Genomic DNA, 19,551 nt, shown 5'->3' on the forward strand with positions numbered 1-19,551 from the left:
GCCCTTATGTTTTAAATGGAAACTAACACTAAGACGCAGCCTTGACATGGAAATTGACCATTAGCACCCTAACTAAAATAAGGACTAGACAATAGGTATTTAATCAAATAATTTTTTTTGTAAACTTATAAAGAAAGCAGTTATTTAAGATGACTGTTGTATTTGTATTTTATTTACTTACAGACCCACTGATAAATGCAAGTACTAATTCTTATATGTTTGTGTTTTTCCCTCTTCAAGTGCATTTAAGATCAACCATCCACAGATCAAGACCTTCTATTTTGCAGCTGAGAATTTGCAGGAAATGAACGTGTAAGTAGAAGATCTTGCTAAATCCAGACCTTAATGGAACAGACTTGCCTTGGCCAGGCCTTGGAATTTGTAGCCTATGTTTGTATTAATTATTGTTTTATTTCTTTATGTTATTTAAGAATTAATTTCCTTAGCAGTTATAAAGTCATCTTGCTGACTTCTATGTTCAGAAGCATTTTGAAGAACCACACATATCTGAAAGGCTACTTTAGGGAAGAAGTGGTAAGATTGTTCTGAGGGCACCCTAGGTTGAGGAAAGAGTAGACGGAAGTCATGGTGAGAACATATTTAAATGAGAATCAGCATTACAAGGAGAAAAACTTAAAGGTATTTTGTGACTGATTTTGTAGCTTTCCACATGTAAAACTCTCACTCTACTGCATTTAATATGTGCTGTGTGGATACCATGGTGATTCACGATTTATCACTTCTTTATGCATCATTCTGAACATTTTGTAAAATGTCCTTGCTGAGAGCATCTATCATTTAAAAATTTTACATCCAGAGCTTCATTTCCTGTTTGCTCTGTTTAAATAAGTGCGCTTCAGGCCCTCTGTCCCCTCCTGGTTTAGATTAAGGCACATGACGATGGCTGCTGTTTGAATGAGGCTGTATCTCAGGGGCTGACTTGGGGTGTTCCATTTAATTTTAGCCTTCTTCCCATAATTCCTAGTGTCTCTTATTACCTTCACCTCTCCAATTAAAATATGTTTATGAAACACAACACTGTGTGCCCCACGGTAGCAGATGATGGGTGGCAGCAATAAACACACACTCAGCTCCTCCATTCATAGAGCTTATGCTGAAAACCTATTTTATTTGTACCTAATAAAATCCTTACTTATCTGTATCTTATGTACTTTTTCTTTGCCGTCTCATCTTAAACTTCAAGAAAATAATATCTAGCTTTCATCTCCCCCTCCCCACCCTCAGACACACACAGTCTCTCTTTATAGCCCTGTCTAGCTAGGAGCATTGGCGCTTGCCCCCTACTGTTACCTCCCTGCCATGTCCCTTCAGATGAGGGCACAATGACTCACAGGTAGTTGGGAAATCCTGTGTTAGGCATAATGAGGCATGGCTTTGACAACTGTCTTCCAAATATGTCCTTGGCCAACTTAGTTAAGGACAAAAGTTTCTCCCCTTTTTGATTTTAGCTTTTTTTTTCCAGGGTCTTTTTCAAGCATCTGAGAAAAATTAAGAGCAGATACACAAAACAAGAGGAAATTTAGCATTTCACAAAGTTCTATCCTTATCTTTTCATTTGTACTGTGAGCTGGTCCTTTGGCTAGCCAGCCCTTGCTCTGTAAGGTGTGGGTCAAGGCACAAGGTCCAGCCTGAGGTGCTTGGTACCCTGTGATGGTGAGTGCCAGTCTTGCTGAGCCACCAATGAACTCTCAGTGGTCTTTACTGGCAGTGAGACTGTGCTGCCTGCCACCCACTCACAGTGGCCTCCTGCTGTCCTTGACTTCTCCCCTTTATAGGTGTCTTGTAGATCCTTCCCTCTCACCATCTTTTCCACCCATCCTGGGTCTGATTCTTTCACACTTCTGTTTTCCCCAGTAAGGTGTCAGTGAGACTGAGCTTCTCAGAGAAACAATCCCTTCTAAATGTTTTATCAGCTACTGAATTTTTTCCTCCAACCCAGTCAAATACATTCTTCAACTAATAAGAGGCAAGACCCTTAGTGCCTTCACTCAATCCATCAGATTTCAGATTATAATTAGCTCTTTCAATCACATATCAGAGTTGTTTAGCCTCCTGTCTTCCTACCCCACCAACTCTCTGATTTTCCTGTACATATCCATTTGGTCTTCTATGTTTTTGTGCTCCATTTGCAGATATTTATTGAATGGCAACTCATTTGTATGTGTAGTAGCTGTAGATGTGTACATATACTCAGTGTGTTGGCTGTTAAATCAAAACTTGTCACAGTTATCAAGCCAAGGTCTTACTGCTCATCTATGTTGTGAAGAGCTGTTATTTTACTTGAAAATTTGTTAGTGTTCCTCTTTCTAATTTACAAGCAAGATATACATTGAAATTTGAAATTAGGGTGTCTTGATTCCCTGTTTTGGAATCTCTGTAGTGACATTTATGCTTGAAAATTACTCATCTGGTCACTCATGGGTACATAGCCTATTTTGTCTATGCCTGACTATATAATGATTTCTTTATATGTAATATGTATATGTAAATAAAGTATGAATAGTATTATGGAATTTTATTATTCTGAAGATGATTTTTTTAATAGCCAATAATGCAGAATCTCTCTAGGCTACCAAGTTAACTTTTTTCTACCACCTGAAGATCTTCCCTTCTGTTGACGTAGTCTGTTTACACCAGTCCATAATGTTTCTGGTGAGATGCAGAGGTGTGAGGGAAGAGGAGGTGGCATGGCAGTGATGGGCTCTGGTGCAGATGTTTGTCTCCTGGGTAACTGTATTTCTGGGTAGTGACATTTCTCTCAAGGGCCATGAAAGGAAAGGTAATTAAGTTTAATAGAAACTTCTCATGTTCTGCAGCGACCCTCAATTTACAAGTACTGGGTAAGTAATTAAGGGTAATGAAAGAGTTGGTTTCTAGGCAAAGACAGGAGATTGATGCTTTCTAGATGGTGTTTGTGGGAAGAACATTCTTGTTTTTTACATCGATTTCCTAATACTTGTGCTCCAACTCGTACATTATCATCAAACTCATAGACAACAAACTCTCAGGAAACATCTGCCATCTTCTTTTGTGTAAATATAAGTCCCTTTGTGCATCTATTTAGCCACAGAAGTTTTTGTACTACCATAAGGTTATAGAAAATTCTCGGCAAAGGAGGTGCTCTAAGCCAATGGGTTCTAGAAAGATAACTCTCACTTGGGTTCTGAACAATCACTAATCATTGCAGCAGCTAACTAATGGTGGCAAGGAAAAGTGCATGAAGTTTTGGGTGAATGTGGAACGGAATCTTTAGTCAATACTCTTCCACTTTGCAATATTTTCATGTTTTGGAAAGAGGTTTAGAAACACATTCTCTTATTTCAGGCACCCTCAATTCAAAACTATTTTCTTTTTACTTTTTAAAAAAATTTTGTCTATTTCACTTTTAGATCTTTTTTTTTTGAGGGGGGCAACAAATGGTTATTATAGTATTTTAAAAAGTGAACCATGAAATTTATTGTGTTTTGCCTCATCAAGTTTTTAAGATGTTGGGCTGGGATTGTGGCTCAGCGGTAGAGTGCTCGCCTAGCATGGGCGGGACTGGGGTTTGATCCTCAGCACCACATAAAAATAAATGCATTGTGTTGTGTCCATCTACACCAAAAAATAAATTTTAAAAAGTTTTTAAGATGTAATCTTTAATAGTAACTACTATTACTTGTACTTAAGTAATACATAAAACATTCTTGTGAAAAAATCAAACAATGCAGAAATAGGAAAAATGAGAGACTGCCCATATTCTTCTTTTACCTTCCAATTCAACTTCTCTGCCTGGCATTAACTACTTTTAATAACATGATGTATATTCTTCCTGACACTTTTCTATCATAGCAATTTATGCACTTACACAAATATATAATTTTAAAAATATATTAGAACAACTAAACATATTTGATACTTGGTCTTTTCCATGAATCATATATTAGGATTTTCTAGGTTATTATAAGCTATCCCCTTAGTCTTTTAGTGGCTTCACTATAACATGGTGTCAGTAAAATCAACATCATAATTTATGCATCCATTTTATTTTTAGTGGACAATTATATTGTCTCAGTGTTTTTCTCTTTCTGCTATTATAAGCCTCATTGGCAGTTAACATTTTCCCATGTTTCTGTACATGAAGATATGTTTAAAGGTATAAAATAGACATTTATAATTTAATTTTTGGACAAAAGGGTGGATATTTCAATTTTGAATATAACATCAAATTGCCTACTCAAAATCGGCTGTATTGATTTTCATGTTTAATCCAACAATGGATGAGAATGTCCATTGTTCCATTTTCTCCTAAGCACTAGAAATCAATATTTTTTCTTTTTTAATTTTTTTTTTTTAGTTGTCGTTGGACACAATATCTTTATTTTATTTATTTTTATGTGGTGCTGAGGATCAAACCCAGGGTCTCACACGTGCTAGGTGAGTGCTTTACCCTGGGCCACAACACCAGCCCTAGAAATCAACATTTTTTAACTTTTCCAATCCAGTAGTGAATATATTTTCCTGTGTTTAGCTATGCATTTTCTAAAATGCTCTTGAGACTGGATAACTTTTCCATTTATGTATTAACTATTGAGGTTTTTTTCTGTGATTTTTTTCTGTTTGTTTTTCATAGTTCTCAACTGGGATTTGATCAACATTTTGGGGTTTCTGTGGCAGGGTCTGGGCTCTGATATTGGTCCAGTTTTGGTCATTTGGGGCTCATCTTTTTTCTTGTAGAATCTCCTCTTTTATGTATTTTGAAAATTAAATTTGTTATTTTTTTCTGTTAAAAAATAATGAATAGGGAGGGGATGGGGGATAGTAGAGGATAGGAAAGGCAGCAGAATACAACAGACACTAGTATAGCAATATGTAAAACAGTGGATGTGTAACCGATGTGATGCTGCAATCTGTATACGGGGTAAAAATGGGAGTTCATAACCCACTTGAATCAAAGTGTGAAATATGATATGTCAAGAACTATGTAATGTTTTGAACAACCAACAATAAAAATTAAAGGAAAAAAATAATGAATATAGTCAGGTCATTGCTGGCTGATGATCAGGTAAGGATTTCTAAATAGTTGACAGTTATGGGTCAGAGTGTGCAATCTGTGGACCACAATGAGAGTGCAGGGTGCTGAGTGAGGCATGAGGCGTTGTAGGACTAGAAGAAATGAAAGTAAACATGAGTCCAGAGATACAGAGCACTGTTGCTGTTATTTTGTTCCTATTGATTGACTTAGGTCACTGTGAAATGATCATTTCTCAAAAAAAAAAATATAGAATACACAGTATGAATATTTTAAAACACACAGAAAAGTAGAAATAAATCACCTGGGTAGTCACTGCCTCCAAACCGCATTAAGCATAACATTACATAACTAGGAATATATGAAATAGATCCATTGCTGTCTCTTATCTTTTAAAATTCGTGTTTTAAAGTGAATTCAAAGCGAAAATCTTAAGAAGGAACTACTATGGCCTCAAGTTATAAACCATGAGTTTATATGAGTTCCTTAGGGTTTGCCTAGTAGTACTATTTTTGTTATTGAAGTTTAATTGGACTTCATTGTCAATAAGATGAGAAATCAATAGAATAGAGAAGATGGTCAATTTTTATTTTACGTAAAATTTTTCAAGGAATAGATTTCCCCAGTTTAGAAATAACTTTCAGTCTTGGGGGCAGATCTTTTACTGAGTAATGTGGTAATCTTCCTGGTTTTAAATCGATGGTCTTTATATTTTCTAAAATAAATTGACATCATTAAAAGTGATAGAGATATAACTTTAATGAACAAGTTACTACATTCAGTGGTAAATTTTTTGATGGTTACTAAAATTTTCAAGTGCATAATTATAAAAGGTATATTTGTTTATGTATTTAGAATACCTAATTTAGCTGCCTGCTTTAAGCAACTGCATGATGGCCAGCTTGCTTATCTCACAGAGCATACCCTGAAAGGAAAGTATGAAACTAGAGGCCTTATTTTATTTTGGTTTTTGGTACTGGGAATTGAACCCAGAGGTGCTTAACCACTGAGCCACATCCCCAGCCTTTTTTATATTTTATTCAGCGGCAGGACCTCGCTGTGTTGCTTAGTGTCTTGTGAAGTTACTGAGGCTAGCCTTGAACTTGTTGTCCTCCTGCCTCAGCCTCCCGAACTGCTGGGCATGCACCATCATGTCCAGCCTTCTGTTTTGATGCCCTAAACTTATGCTGATTCTTGAAATGTTCAGGCTGACAGTTGAATTAGGACTGACTTTCATGATGGAGTCTGTCACAAGACCCTCCCTCAGGTGGTCCAAGGGGAAGGTGTGAGGGAAGGGGGCCAATCTCTTTGGTCTAACATTTACTTTCTACTTGAATCCTAGGTGGTTAAATAAACTTGGAATAGCTGTGATCCATCTTGAATCCACTACAAAGGATGAAGGTATATTCCATTCTAAAGTTCTGAAAAAGTAGCCAGAGAATTAGACTAAGATGAGAAAAACAATATCAAATTCTATATATAGTCTGATCCTGAGGAAACAGTTTGGCATTTGAAATGATCTGAGTGTAGAGACAGACACATTCACACAGACTCACCAACATAGATGAGAGCTTCCCAGGCCGGCTCTGAATGATTTCACACTTCACCCACACTTGAGCAGCTGTAGGCTTCACTGATATCTCAGGCAATTGCCAATGCAAATGTTTTATTGCTCTACTTAACTGAATTCTTACTCATACCCGTGAACTTGTCATGATCTAGGCAGATAACTTTCATCCCACTGTTTCCTCTCTGATATTTTAACATTTCCGCCAGGTGTGTGCTGAGAGTGATTACCCCAAGATTGTACTGGGAACCTGAAGGTCAGATTGGGACACAGGCCATATTTTTAGCATACTCTGTAGCTCTCAGGGTTCAAAAGCTGCGGGAGTCTAATTCTTCCTGATGCAATTACTCCTTGCTGTGCAGAAGAGGGCGGCTTTGCCGGCTGCCAGGGCCACTGAACTGAGACTGTCCCTGAAATGCTCAAACCACATCCAGGGACAATTCTAGACTAAGGAATTGGAAATAGGGAGTTTTATTTTTTGATAACAAATTTGTACAATCTTAAATTTAGAAAGAAAACAGTGGCAAATGACTTAAAGCCATGAAGGAGTCCAATGCGATCTCGTCAAATAAGATCTTTTCCCCCAAACTTTCAAAAGCTTCATTTTCAGTGTGCCTTGGGGGGTCTCTATATATCTGGTTCTCCCCGCTGACTTGGCCTGTTGGTCCCTTCCCTGTTGGCCCACTCCTGATGGCTTGGGTGCCCAGCCAGCTTCAGCTCACTCAATTCATGACGTTTCCTATCATCAAACATATTCCCCATTGACCTTCTTCTTAGTGTATGAATTCTTTCTTTGAGGAGTTCTTCTATTTTCCCTGAGCTCTGGTTGGTCCTCTTCGTGCCTGTGGGATGTTCTTGGAGAGCAGAAACCCAGAGGGGCTATTTGTTTCTCCATCTTCAGTAATTCCTTTGTACCAAGTATTTCACTAGATTTGTATTTTTTCTGAATTGGATTGAAATTGCAATAGCTAGATGGAGAAAAACCTATGCTCATACATTATGGAATAAATGATGGCAGCATTTAAACATGAAGTGTTTTCCTTTTTGTTACAGAATGCTACAGTGAAAGTGAGCAGGAGGATCCTGATATAGCCACGGAGACTCCGCCCCCTCCTTACTCTGCCACTTCCTCTCCTTTGGTAGGTGCAGACGTCAGTGGTCTGTTGGTCAGTCTTTCCTTCCAAGTAGGTAGAAACTACTTTGCCTGATACAATTTTTTTGAACAGGCTAAATTAAGGTATCTGCCAAAGAGCAAGTGGGTTCTCAAGGTGCTGGACTCTGAGCCTTCTCTATAGCTACTCACTGATCTAACAAACACAGTGCATCTGTGCAGGACGCACAGAAGTATCCTGCTCACAGGATTCATGGAAGGGCAAAGGGTGTCTAAGTAGTAATCCAATACTTGGAAAGACTTGCTTTGCAATGTTTTTTAATACCCTGTTTGTCCTCAGAAAGAATTTAAAGCACCTTACCTAGGTGCCTGTAGAATAAGATACAAAATGAATTTAAAGGGGATAAAAAATAGCATTAAAAAAAGTAGAGTCAGAAAAATAGGAAGTCAAGAGTGGGGTTATTGCATTAAGATTGTGTGTGGAATAATTTTGCAATCCCTAGAGAGCAATCCAAATTTGATTCTAAGCTTTGTGTGTGTTGGTATTATTTATAGGTAGTAAGACTAGAAAATTGCTTCATATTTGGATGGATGGTCCCTTAGAAAGGGTCAGAGAAGGATCACTGAGGAAGTAGATTTATGTTTTTTATTTATTTGATTAATTTGCTTTTTTTCTGTGTGTATGTGTGGTTGAACCCAGGTCCTCAGGTATGCTATGCATAAGATCTACCATTGAGCTACAGCCTCAGTAGGATTTTTAAAAAAAATATCTACTATGTATTAGGACTTATGTAAATGACCTAAATATATGATAATTTAATCTTCTAACAACTTTGAGAAATAGCATTATTTAATTTGTATTTTACTGATGACTGATGGCATCATTATGTGTTTAATACTGTTCAAATGACATCTTTTATGTTTATTGGCCATTTGGATTTTCTCTTTTGCAAAGTGTCTATTAAGCCTCTGGGTATTTTAAGTTGCTGCTTGTTCCTCTTTTTATATTTAATTTATAGCATTTCTTAATTTACTATTACATATATTAGGATTATTTATGCTAGTCATGTGCATTAATGTCAAATAAAATATATATTTGTCAGCTAAAAGTGATCAAATTTCACTTTGTTAACTCTTTAAACGCCTTCATACTTTCTTTTTATAAAAGATGTTCTTGACATTAATGTGCCAGATTTATCCATTGCTTCCATTTGGTTAATGTATTTTTTTCCTGGATTAAGAAATGCTTTCTTCAGCTGAGGCCATGAGGAAGTAGATGTCACTGTCTTATGGTTAGGAAACAGGTTCAGAGGTGTTGAGTGGCAGGGCCAGACCCCCCCAGCGGACAGCGCCTGTCGGGGAATTGAGGCTATTCTGGCTGGGAGTGAGTGCCCTTTCCCCTGTCTGTTGTGCTTGTCCATCCACAGAGCCAAAGCTCATGGAGGGCTTGTTTGGTAACAGATAAATGAAGGGATGCTTATGAGAGCAGTGAACCAGGCTGTTAAACTTTAAAGATTCTTTAGAATGTTCTGAGTCTTCCATCAAATGTTATTTCCTATTATCTTCTAAGTTGATCAGTTTTTGACAGTCCATTAAGGCTAACATTTTCTCAAGAAATATATTGGAAAATAGTCAGATAAATGTTGAATAATCAGATTTTTCCCCCTTAGTAACAGAATGTTCCTCCTGCTCACATGTTTTTCAGGCAGATTTTGTTTTTGTTTTCTCTTGTTTTGAAAAACAGACAAGCAAGGCACTTAGTTAAAATAACATTGAGCTTTTTAAAATGTAAACGGATGAAGTTTTAAGAAATCCTGGTAACTTTTATCTAGTGCATGAAACTAGGTATTGTTTGGCTGAACATGATATAGGTTAGCCATGAATTGGATATACAAGCCTAGGGTGAAAAATAATTTTTTTCTAAGTTCTTGCTTTAGAAAATATTTTGGGTAATGGATTTTCATTTCATGATGATGAACTCAATTATTATTAATATTAAATAATTAATATTATTAAATATTATTATTATTGAAAATCATCTCAAAAAATTTTAAGTCTTGAAAAGAATCAATTCAATGTACATCCATTCTAATAGTTGTAAAGAAAAGCAGTGAAACTTGAACACCAAACCAGTTTGGGCTTCTGCTCCTAATGGGCTAAATGACATTCCACAAGGGAATGAAGACATTTAGGGATCCTCCTGTCGTGAAGAGGAGGTTTGGTTCATGTTCCTTCATTGTGAGCAGGCTTTACAGGATTGTTTATCCTCAAAGGAATTAGAAATGGGTTATTTTTTCCACAGACTTATTAAAAGACTCAAAATAGATAGGGGCTGGATGTGGTGGCGCACACTTGTAATCCCAGCAGCTTAGGATGCTGAGGTAAGAGGATCACGAGTTCAAAGCCAGCCTCAGCAATGGTGAGGCACTAAACAACTCAGTGAGACCCTGTCTCTAAATAAAGTGCAAAAAATAGAGCTGGGGATGTGGCTCAGTTGGGGAGTGCCCCTGAATTTAATCCCGGGCTCCCCACCCCCCAACAAAAACAAAAGGAAAAACAAAACAAAACAAAACAAAACAAAAAAAATGCAAAACAAAATAGATGGGGATCTGTAAGTTTCCCTTTAAACGATTATTTGTAGAAATAATTATCCAGGATTCCTTGAAATTTATAAGAGAGCAAGAAAAGCTTCATTCACGTTGCAAGCCCGATTTTCTAAGTTACAAAGTGATTTAAGAGCTATAAGCATCACGAAAAATCTCCTCCATGTATTTTCTTAATTTTTAAAAAGTGTTATCTGATAAACTTATCTGTCCTTTTCTGCTCATTCATTCATTTAAGAGGGGTTCCTGGAGTATTGTGGACCCCTCTTCTTGCTACTTGGGGCACATCAGTGAATAAAGCAGGTAATGGTTCACATTCTGCATGGACCACACTTGTAGTGGAAGGAGATGCATTGTCAACAGTCAACATACGAAGTAAACTTGTGCACTATCAGTGGCACTAGAGAGGGAGAGTGAGGAGATTGGGAATCCTGGGGGTAGAGGTTGGGTTGTGACAATGGACAGGTGTCCAGGATGTCCCCATTGAGAGCTTAGATCTGAGCAGAAATCTTGAAAGGCACTTTGGGAATTGGCTGAGGGGCTATGTGGGGAAGGAGTTTCCCAAACAAATGTGTCAGAATCAAGGTCGCTTGGTGCAAAGTCATGCAAGGAGGCCAGTGTGGCAGGAGCAGGGTAAACCAGGATGAGAATGGCAGGAGGCCAGGTCAGGGGGTGGAGGTGGCCACACTGTAGGGGGCCTGTGGCCAGCGAAGGGCTTCCATGTTCTGTTGGAGTTGTTTAGGGAGCCTTTGGAGGGTGTGAGAGTAGAGGATGTGATAATTTCCATTTTGAAAGGACGCAGGAGGGTGTGTAATAATCTACAGTGAAAGATGGCAGTGATTCCCTGGGGGGTGGATAGTGGGGTGGTTGTGAAAGGAATGGTTGGATTTTGATTATATTTGGAAGTTTGAGCATCAATAGGTGGGTCAAATATGAGAGAAGCAAGGATGAATAATAGCTCTTGAAGATCATTTTAATGTAACAGTCCTTAAATTTTGATACTTTTTAGAAGTATAATTCCTTTATATCCAAATGTTGAAAAAAAAAAGTCAGCTAACGGAAACTAAAGAAGCAATAAGTAAAAATAAATCCTGCTGCCTGGCTCATTGGCCAGTGACAGAGGAGGAAGTTGAGGATTAAATACAGAAAGGGTAAAATTAATTTTAGAAATTCAGATTTAATTCTGACAAAATGGATCTTGAATAGCTGTCTGCTAAAGGTCACTTTATCATTCAATATCTGCACTAGATGAAATGGTAGGAATGCTTGCCTATGTACAGTTGTACGAAAAATTATCAGAAAAAAGGGAAATTCACTCTTTTCCTTCAAGATGCAAATAATCATAATGATCATCATCATGAGCATCATCATAATAATCATAAGCTCTGTTGTTGAACATTGAACTGACTTTAAGACTTTTCTAAAATTTTCTTGTATATTTTTGCCTCTTGCTTGACCGGTTCATCTTTGCAGCTGGCTCCCCAATCACAGAGCACCGTGCCTGCCCCACCACCTCTTCCTGTCTCCCTGCCCTAGTCCTGGCCCTCATTAACTCCTGCGAGTTATTGAAATAGCAGGCTGTTTTTCTCTTCCTGCCTCTAGTTCCTTTCTCCTGTTAAAAACCACCTCTGAATTGTTCTTCCTGAAGTTCAGGTCTAAGAAGATGGATTCATTACACACAACCTTTCACTGAATCTCTTTGCTTATAACATTAATTCCTGACTCTTTGCCTTGGTCTTTGAGGCCTTGGGATTTCTTCCAATAACCTTTACAGTCTTCTTGCCCATTTCTCCTTTGCCATTGGTCCAGGAAATTGCCTGCTATTTTCCAAGAGCTTTTTACTCTTTCCTGCTCTTGTGCCTATAGTGAGAAGTTTCTCGACTTGCAGGAACCACTTGTCCCCGTTCCTACACCAGTCCCCCCTTCTGCATGTCTTTCAAGCCTGCTTCTTCAGGGGGGCCTTCCTTCACAGAGGTGGCCTAGTCATCTATATCAGGAGGAGTCTGCCTTTTTCTGAACTCCATTTCTGTAGCATTTTGTTTTTTTGATGCTTTTTCATGTTATCATAATCTGCCTTGTATTTTAGATTTTGCATATCTGACTTATTTTTCTAATTATTAAAATTTATTTTTATTTGTTTATGTGGTGCTGAGGATTGAATGCAGGACCTCGAATGTGCTATGCAAACACTCTACCGCTGAGCCACAACCCCAGCATAATTATTAAATTTTTAGAATCAAAGGTGGGGAGGCTAGGGTTGTGGCTCAGTGGTAGACTGCCTGCCTAGCATGTGTAAGGCCCTGGGTTTGATCCTCAGCACCACATAAAAATAAATCAATAATAAAATAAAGGTATTTTGTATGACTGCAAAAAAAATTAAAAATAAAAAAAAAATCCAGATGGTTTAAAGTATATTTTATGTTTACCTACAGCCTTTGTGACTGTGTTCAGCACATACTTAAAACCAGATAAATATTTAATGGATGAATAGGTGGATGAATAGGTGATTACTGTGACCTCATCTGTACCCTCCACAAATTTTTTGCTCTGCAAATATTTTCCTATGTGGTTTAGAAGAAATAACTTTAACTTTGTGCAGTGCTTTTGCATAGCTTTAAGAGGATTTTTTAAACAAAAGTCCTGTATTAGTTTTACAAATAAGGAAGCCAAGGCCCTGAGAAGTAAAAGCAACCATCATAAGTAACATTTGCAAGATGTATATGTTTTATTGAGAAGGTTCCTTCATAGTATTTGATTCTCTTGATAAATCTGTCAGTCAGGAAGCTGATGAAATTTTCATGAATGTTCCACATGCCAGATACTGCTGGGGATAAGGAAATACAGAACTGGACAATATTCCCTCCCTTGAGCAACTTAAGTTCTAAGTTGAAAAGAGGGACAATAAATTGATAGTTCCAAAAAAATTATTTCAAATACTAATAAGTTCTGTGAAGCAGATAAATGGGATAATGTGCTAAGGAGTGGTTGGGGTTGTTTTGTGCACCGTGACAGGGAGACCCTCTGGAAGAAGTGATATATGAGTCGAGGTCAAAGAGATAGGGAGGAGGTATCCAATCAGGAATCCACAGGAGGGGCCTGTCAGTCACCACAGATGCACTGAAGGGACAGAAAGGAGGGAAACATGACCAGAAAGGATAGGTGGAGGGGACATGGAAGGAGGTGTAGTAGAGAGGTATTCAGGGGTCCATGTGAGCCTCCTCAGTTCTCATGACGACAGTGCATATTTTTGTATTGGTGATGGGCAGTTATTGGAGGGCTTTCAGTGGAGGAATATCATGGTTTGGTTTGTGCTTTAGAAATGCTCTTGCTGTTATTTGGAGGATGCCCAGGGAAGGGACAATAGTGGAGGCAGAAACCAGTAGAATAGGGCTTGGAGGTAAAGTGACTTCTCCAAGGTCACTTAGACACTGAAGATTGGAGTGAGGAGTGGATCCGTGCCAGCTCATGCCCAAGGTCATACAGAAGGTCAGTGAGGAGGAGGCAGTATACTGTACGTGGTCTTCTGTGTGTTAGGGCATTGCTTCTCCTAGCTCATGGGAAAGACACATACCATGCCTCCTAGGGATCGATGACAGTGGACTGCTCTGTTTCTATTAAAAGGCCAATAAGGGAAAGAACGTCTGTGTACTTTCCTTCCCTTTTTCTTGTTTGATTTTATTATGCTTAGTATTAAATGATTCCTCCATTTCTTTTTTTTTTTTAATGTAACTTGACTAATGTTACTTCAGATTTGTATACTGAATCACTTCTTCCTAATTACAGGCCTTTGGTGGTTATTTTAAACTATTTTTCACCATGTCAAACTTGTGTTTTGAAAACAATTCAGAGAAAAGGATTTTAGAGCTAACTATAATTTGAATTTAACTCCTTCAATAAATAAAAGTATCCTATGCAGAAAATAGGAAAAATCAATTTTAGTTTTTAAGCTTAATCTTACCAAAGTTTCTTAAGTAAAACCAAGATCTTTATAATGTATTTATTTTTCTCATCAAAAATTAAAACATTTCAAACCTGAATGTTTTTATTTATTTATTTTATTTTTATTTTTTAATTAATTTTTTATTTATATGTGACAGTGGAAGGCATTACAATTCTTATTACACATTTAGAGCACAATTTTTCATATCTCTGGTTGTACACAAAGTATATTCACACCAATTAACATCTTTATACATGTACTTTGGATAATAATGTCCATCACATTCCACCATCATTTCTAACCCCATGCCCCCTCCCTTCACCTCCCACCCCTCTGCCCTATCTAGAGTTCGTCTATTCCTCCCATGCTCCCTCTCCCTACTCCACTATGAATCAGCCTCCTTATATCAGAGAAAATATTTTGCATTTTTTGGGAGGATTGGCTAACCTCAATTAGCATTATCTTCTCCATCCATTTACCTGCAAATGCCATGATTTCATTCTCTTTTATTGCTGAGTAATATTTCATTGTATATGATACATTTTTTTATCCATTCATCTATTGAAGGGCATCTTGGTTGGTTCCACAGTTTAGGTGTTGTGAATTGTGCTGCTATAAACTTTGATGTGGCTGTGACCCTGTAGTATACTGTTTTTAAGTCCTTTGGGTTTAGACCGAGGAGAGGGATAGCTAGGTCAAATGGTGGTTCCACTCCCAATTTTTAAAGAAATCTTCATACTGCTTTCCATATTGGCTGCAGCAATTTACAGTCCCACCAGCAATGTATGAGTGTGTCTTTTCCTCCACATCCTCACCAACACTTATTGTTGTTTGTCTTCATAATAGCTGCCATTCTGACTGGAGTAAGATGAAATCTTAGAGTAGTTTTGATTTGCATTGTTTCTCTAATTGCTAGTGATGATGAACATTGTTTAATGTATTTGTTGATTGATTGTATATCCTCTTCTGAGAAGTGTCTGTTCAGGTCCTTGGCCCATTTATTGATTGGGTTGTTTTTTTGGTGTTTAACTTTTTGAATTCTTTATAAACCCTTAGAGATTAGTGCTCTATCTGATGTGAGAGGGGAAAGATTTGCTCCCAAGATGTAGGCTCTCTTTTCACCCCCAGATTGTTTCTTTTGCTGCAAAGAAACTTTTTAGCTTGAGTGCATCCCATTTATTGATTCTTGATTTTAATTCTTGCGCCAAAGGAGTCTTATTAAGGAAGTTAGGGCCTAATCCCACATGATGGAGATTAGGGCCTACTTTTTCTTCTATTAGACACAGGGTCTCTGAACAAAACTGAATATTTTTAAATGGACGAAACCATATAGAGTTATTTATCTCTAAGTAAAATAATTTTAAGATGAGAGCATTTGTGGGATTATTTGCGTTGTAATTTATAGCAATAACCCCTTGATCCTGGAATTAGGATAAAATACCTTTAGCAACTCTAGAGAGAATTTCAGGGAATCTTCAGTAAGAGACTAAACTATGCTGGTGAGCTTTTTTTCTATATAGTTGGCTCTCTCATTCATTCCTTGCTGGCATTAATTTGTTACCAACTATGTATCAGGCACAGATGCAAAAAAAATGGAGGTTCAAAAATGACTAAAAACAGCCTGTTCTCAAGCAGCTTACCAAGAAAGGTTAGCAGTCCATCAGCAATTGCAATATAAGGTAACAAATAAAATGGCATTTACTGGCTATGCTGGAAGTAAGCCCAGGAGCACCAGGCATAGGTATCTAACAGGCTCTGAAGTTTTCAGAGAAGGCTTCCTGGAGGAGCTGGCACTTGAACTGGCTGGAGGATGGGCTCCTGTCAGTCAAACAGAGATGGGGTGGAAGAAGAGTCTGTCCCTCCTTTCTACCTTCACAGGCACTTGGGAGTTTTATGAGTATATTGCAGAGATGCTTCACCAAGGCACTGACCTAAGATTTCTGTGCTTGGTACTGGCCATTGGTAACTGCAGAATTTTAGTTCTTTCTTTCTTTAATCTTTTTCTCCATTTCATCAGCGTTACATGGTGCCTGGGGAAATTGCACTGATAATTTGCATTTTGTTTGAGCAGCACCCAACAGGAATATAGAACACTCCACAGACTTTTCTGATTCTCATCTTACACATCTTTCTTTAGTCCTTTAAACAGTTTGTTGAGGTTTAGAAAACCTTATGGAAAGTATCTCGGCAACTGAGTACACAATCTTTTTCTCAAATAGCCCATTTTGCTCTAATCCAATTAAAGTAGTGTCGGCAGGAGCAACAGGAAAAGCTCACACTTGGTCTCTTTTCAAAAAAAGGAAGTTGATCACGTGGAAGCCAAGTTTTACCAAAATAGCTCACAATCAGGGGAACGTGTCAGGGCTGGGCCAGCATGGGTATTTTTGTTAAATATGTATTTTGTAGATCCTGTTAATAAGTGAACTATTTGTGACATTTATTTGGAGCATTTAGGGCTTTTGTGTTCCCTCCTCCAGATAACTAAGCCTTTATTTAGTGAGTTACAGATCTTTAATATCTTAGTGATTAAATGGCCTCTGCGATTTAAGGTAGCCAGTCCTCAAGCCACTTGACACATTCTTGAATGGAACATTTTCATGTCGGTGCCAGTATTTTACTATTGAGAAGACGGGAGTGATCGGTTTGCATCTGAAATAGATATTTTAATGTCATATTTATTTAAAAGATTCATTATGTAATAATACATGTTTACTATGCATTCAGTTTGGTACATGTTGATTAAATACTGGATTTTTCCCAATAAAATTCAGAGTTTAGCACCTGCAGAATTCAGGGAGCCATACTAATTTTGGAACAAAGTTAGCCATTCTGTAGAAGTTAGTTGCAATGATTTTGAGATTTTGGGAGAGGATCCTAGTTTGCTCTTTTGTGTATTCTCTTTAATAAATCTCCTTCCAGTTGCCTCCTTTGAGATTTGAGTTCTTGAAACCAATAGGTACATAGTATCTAATAGCAGGATATAAAGAGTGATAAAATGAAATTATAAAAATCCCTTCTGTCTTATGCCATTGGAGATACAAGGTGGTCCAGAGAACATGAGAGTCTAATTTGGGGGTTTTATTGACCAATAAAATGAACAATGGAGGAACAGCACAGAGTTGCTACATAGAACATTAAAAAGAGCTCCCTGCAGGGCAGACTCAGAAGATTCCACGTCATCAACCCCCTTCTCCTTCTCCATGGTGCCAATTTTGGTTTCTTATGAAAGAATTGAGAGGTTGCTTATTCTTGTCTTCCTCCTCGAAACTTTATTAAATGTTTTTAAGAGATTGAAGGGTGAGTTAATGTCCTCCCGCCTCACCTGGGTAGTTATGACTTGACACTGGTCATGTGCTGAGGAACATGTGGGCCACGATCCTGGGCACTCATCAACATGACCAGGCTTCCTGTCTGGCTCCAGCTTTTGCTGCCCGTCCTCTTTCAGTGTTGGGGATGGAGCCCAGGGCATTGCACATGCCAGCCAAGTGTTCTCCCCCTGAGCTGCACCCCAGAGCCCTGCTGTCTTTCTCTTAATCACCTTTCTCTAGAGGTCTTGCTCCATCTGTGTGCATTGAATGACAGATTACAAATTATATTGTTTTGCTCAAGGTGTACTTCAGTATTCTAAAGAGTGCCCCCAAAAGGCATTGTAAGTTTCTGGAGAACACTGAATAATAGAGTGATGTGGAGATTTTTCAGATCCTTGAATGGCAAATTCAAAGTTCTACCGATCAGTTTTAGAGAATGGGATCTCAATGGCTGCCAGATGGAAATGAATAGCATGGGTTTGTCCTTCTATTCTCTTATTCTTGGTCACCTTTTGAAACAACAGCAGGATGCCTGTATTAAAAATAAGGATAGAGACTGATGGTTTGATCACCATTTATTTTATTCTTTCTTGGTTTTATTTGTGGAAATAGGCTGCCCAGCGGGCATCTTCGTCCTCACCCAAATTGAGTGAAACATCGTGTTCTTTCTCTTCCCTGGAAAATACAATAAAGACGGCCAGCAGCGGTTCTTCCTCGGGATCTAAAGAAAGACAGTCCTGGCTGGACATCGTGAACAGCTCACCTGCTGCTGGAGATGTGGGGCACGCACTCGCCTTTGCCGTGCAGGTCCATGCCCCTGCACCCTCAGAGGCTCCCAGTTGCAAGGCCCTGGACACCAGCTTCGTCACATCCGAAAGTGGGTTTTTGAACTCTTTGTCTAGTGATGACACTTCTTCATTGAGTAGCAATCAAGATCATCTCACTGTCCCAGACAAGGCTCCTGGATCAAGGGTGATGGAGAAAGGTAAACTAAGAAAGCATTTACAATTATTTAGAGAATGTGTGTGTGTGTGTGTGTAACTCTAATGTGAATTTGTAACAGATGAGTGTGAATTTGTAACTCATGAATGGTGATTTAAATTTACATGATCAAGTGGGGCCAAGCCTCATGCTGCTTGGGAAGTTTCCATGTGACAACTTCCATTGCCAGGTCACTAATGACCTGCTCTAAGTGTCATTAAACAAATGCTTAAAAGAGAGACATGTGGTCATGATGTAATATCTTTCCACTAGTTTAAGGAAAAGATTGACTCTAATTTTGGTTCCATTCTCTGGAGCTCGTGAGAGTTAAGTGGGGAGGGGAAGAGAAATGGCCCATTGAGGAATGAAGGGTGAAGATAGATGGTGGGATTGAAAGAGGAGACTGAGGCTGCCTCAGACTCAGGACCTGTCATTGTGTGGACCAAGTATTGGGCTTACTTGTGTCTCCTTGGAAGTGTAAATTAAGGTCAGTGGTACAAGTGAAAAAGAGGTACTAGGTTCAGCATAAGAATCTTCTTTTTGATTTCATGAGCTGTCTATATAGAGCAGGCTCCTTGGAAGGTAATGCGTCCTTGTCTTTGGAGGTATTTCTTTATTCTGAGAGAACTATTTTCATTGAATATTGATTACCGATTGCATATTGATGGCAATTTTTGTTCTTATGATATAATGAAGAGAGAATTTAGGTATCTTGATTTAAATGACCTCAAATTTGATGCTTAGAAAAATCCTTTCAGATAGAGGATTTGGATTGAAGAAAATAATGAAAAGTACTACATCTATTATAGCTATTATTTTCCTGTTAAAAATTCTTACTTTAATCTATGAGTAGAACTAAAAAAGTTTCCGACACCTCCCCTCCACTCACCCCCATATAATGAGCATAGTTTCCTAAGCACCATAGATACTAAAATTCCTTTTATAGTCTTTCCCAAGAGATAACCCTGCAGATGGAGAGTTTTCCTTTAGGATCCATAGCCTGAGAGTC

The 19,551-nt window shown here is 38.2% G+C and overlaps 1 protein-coding gene across 14 annotated transcripts in view; it reads left to right on the top strand.

Annotated features, from left to right (window-relative positions):
- The window catches only part of Ipcef1 (interaction protein for cytohesin exchange factors 1), a 167,089-nt gene that overhangs the window by 119,878 nt on the left and 27,660 nt on the right, over window positions 1-19,551 (top strand). For 13 of the 14 annotated variants that reach the window (XM_027939464.2, XM_071612890.1, XM_027939466.2 and 10 more), the window contains 4 exons: window positions 241-312; window positions 6,375-6,433; window positions 7,653-7,738; window positions 18,174-18,546. In XM_027939464.2, coding sequence (XP_027795265.1) covers window positions 241-312; window positions 6,375-6,433; window positions 7,653-7,738; window positions 18,174-18,546 — 590 coding nt within the window. The remainder of the gene's footprint in view (window positions 1-240; window positions 313-6,374; window positions 6,434-7,652; window positions 7,739-18,173; window positions 18,547-19,551) is intronic. The other variant, XM_071612891.1, reaches the window with a different exon arrangement.

Source organism: Marmota flaviventris, chromosome 6 (assembly GCF_047511675.1).
Source record: "Marmota flaviventris isolate mMarFla1 chromosome 6, mMarFla1.hap1, whole genome shotgun sequence".
NCBI classification, from domain to species: Eukaryota; Metazoa; Chordata; class Mammalia; order Rodentia; family Sciuridae; genus Marmota; species Marmota flaviventris.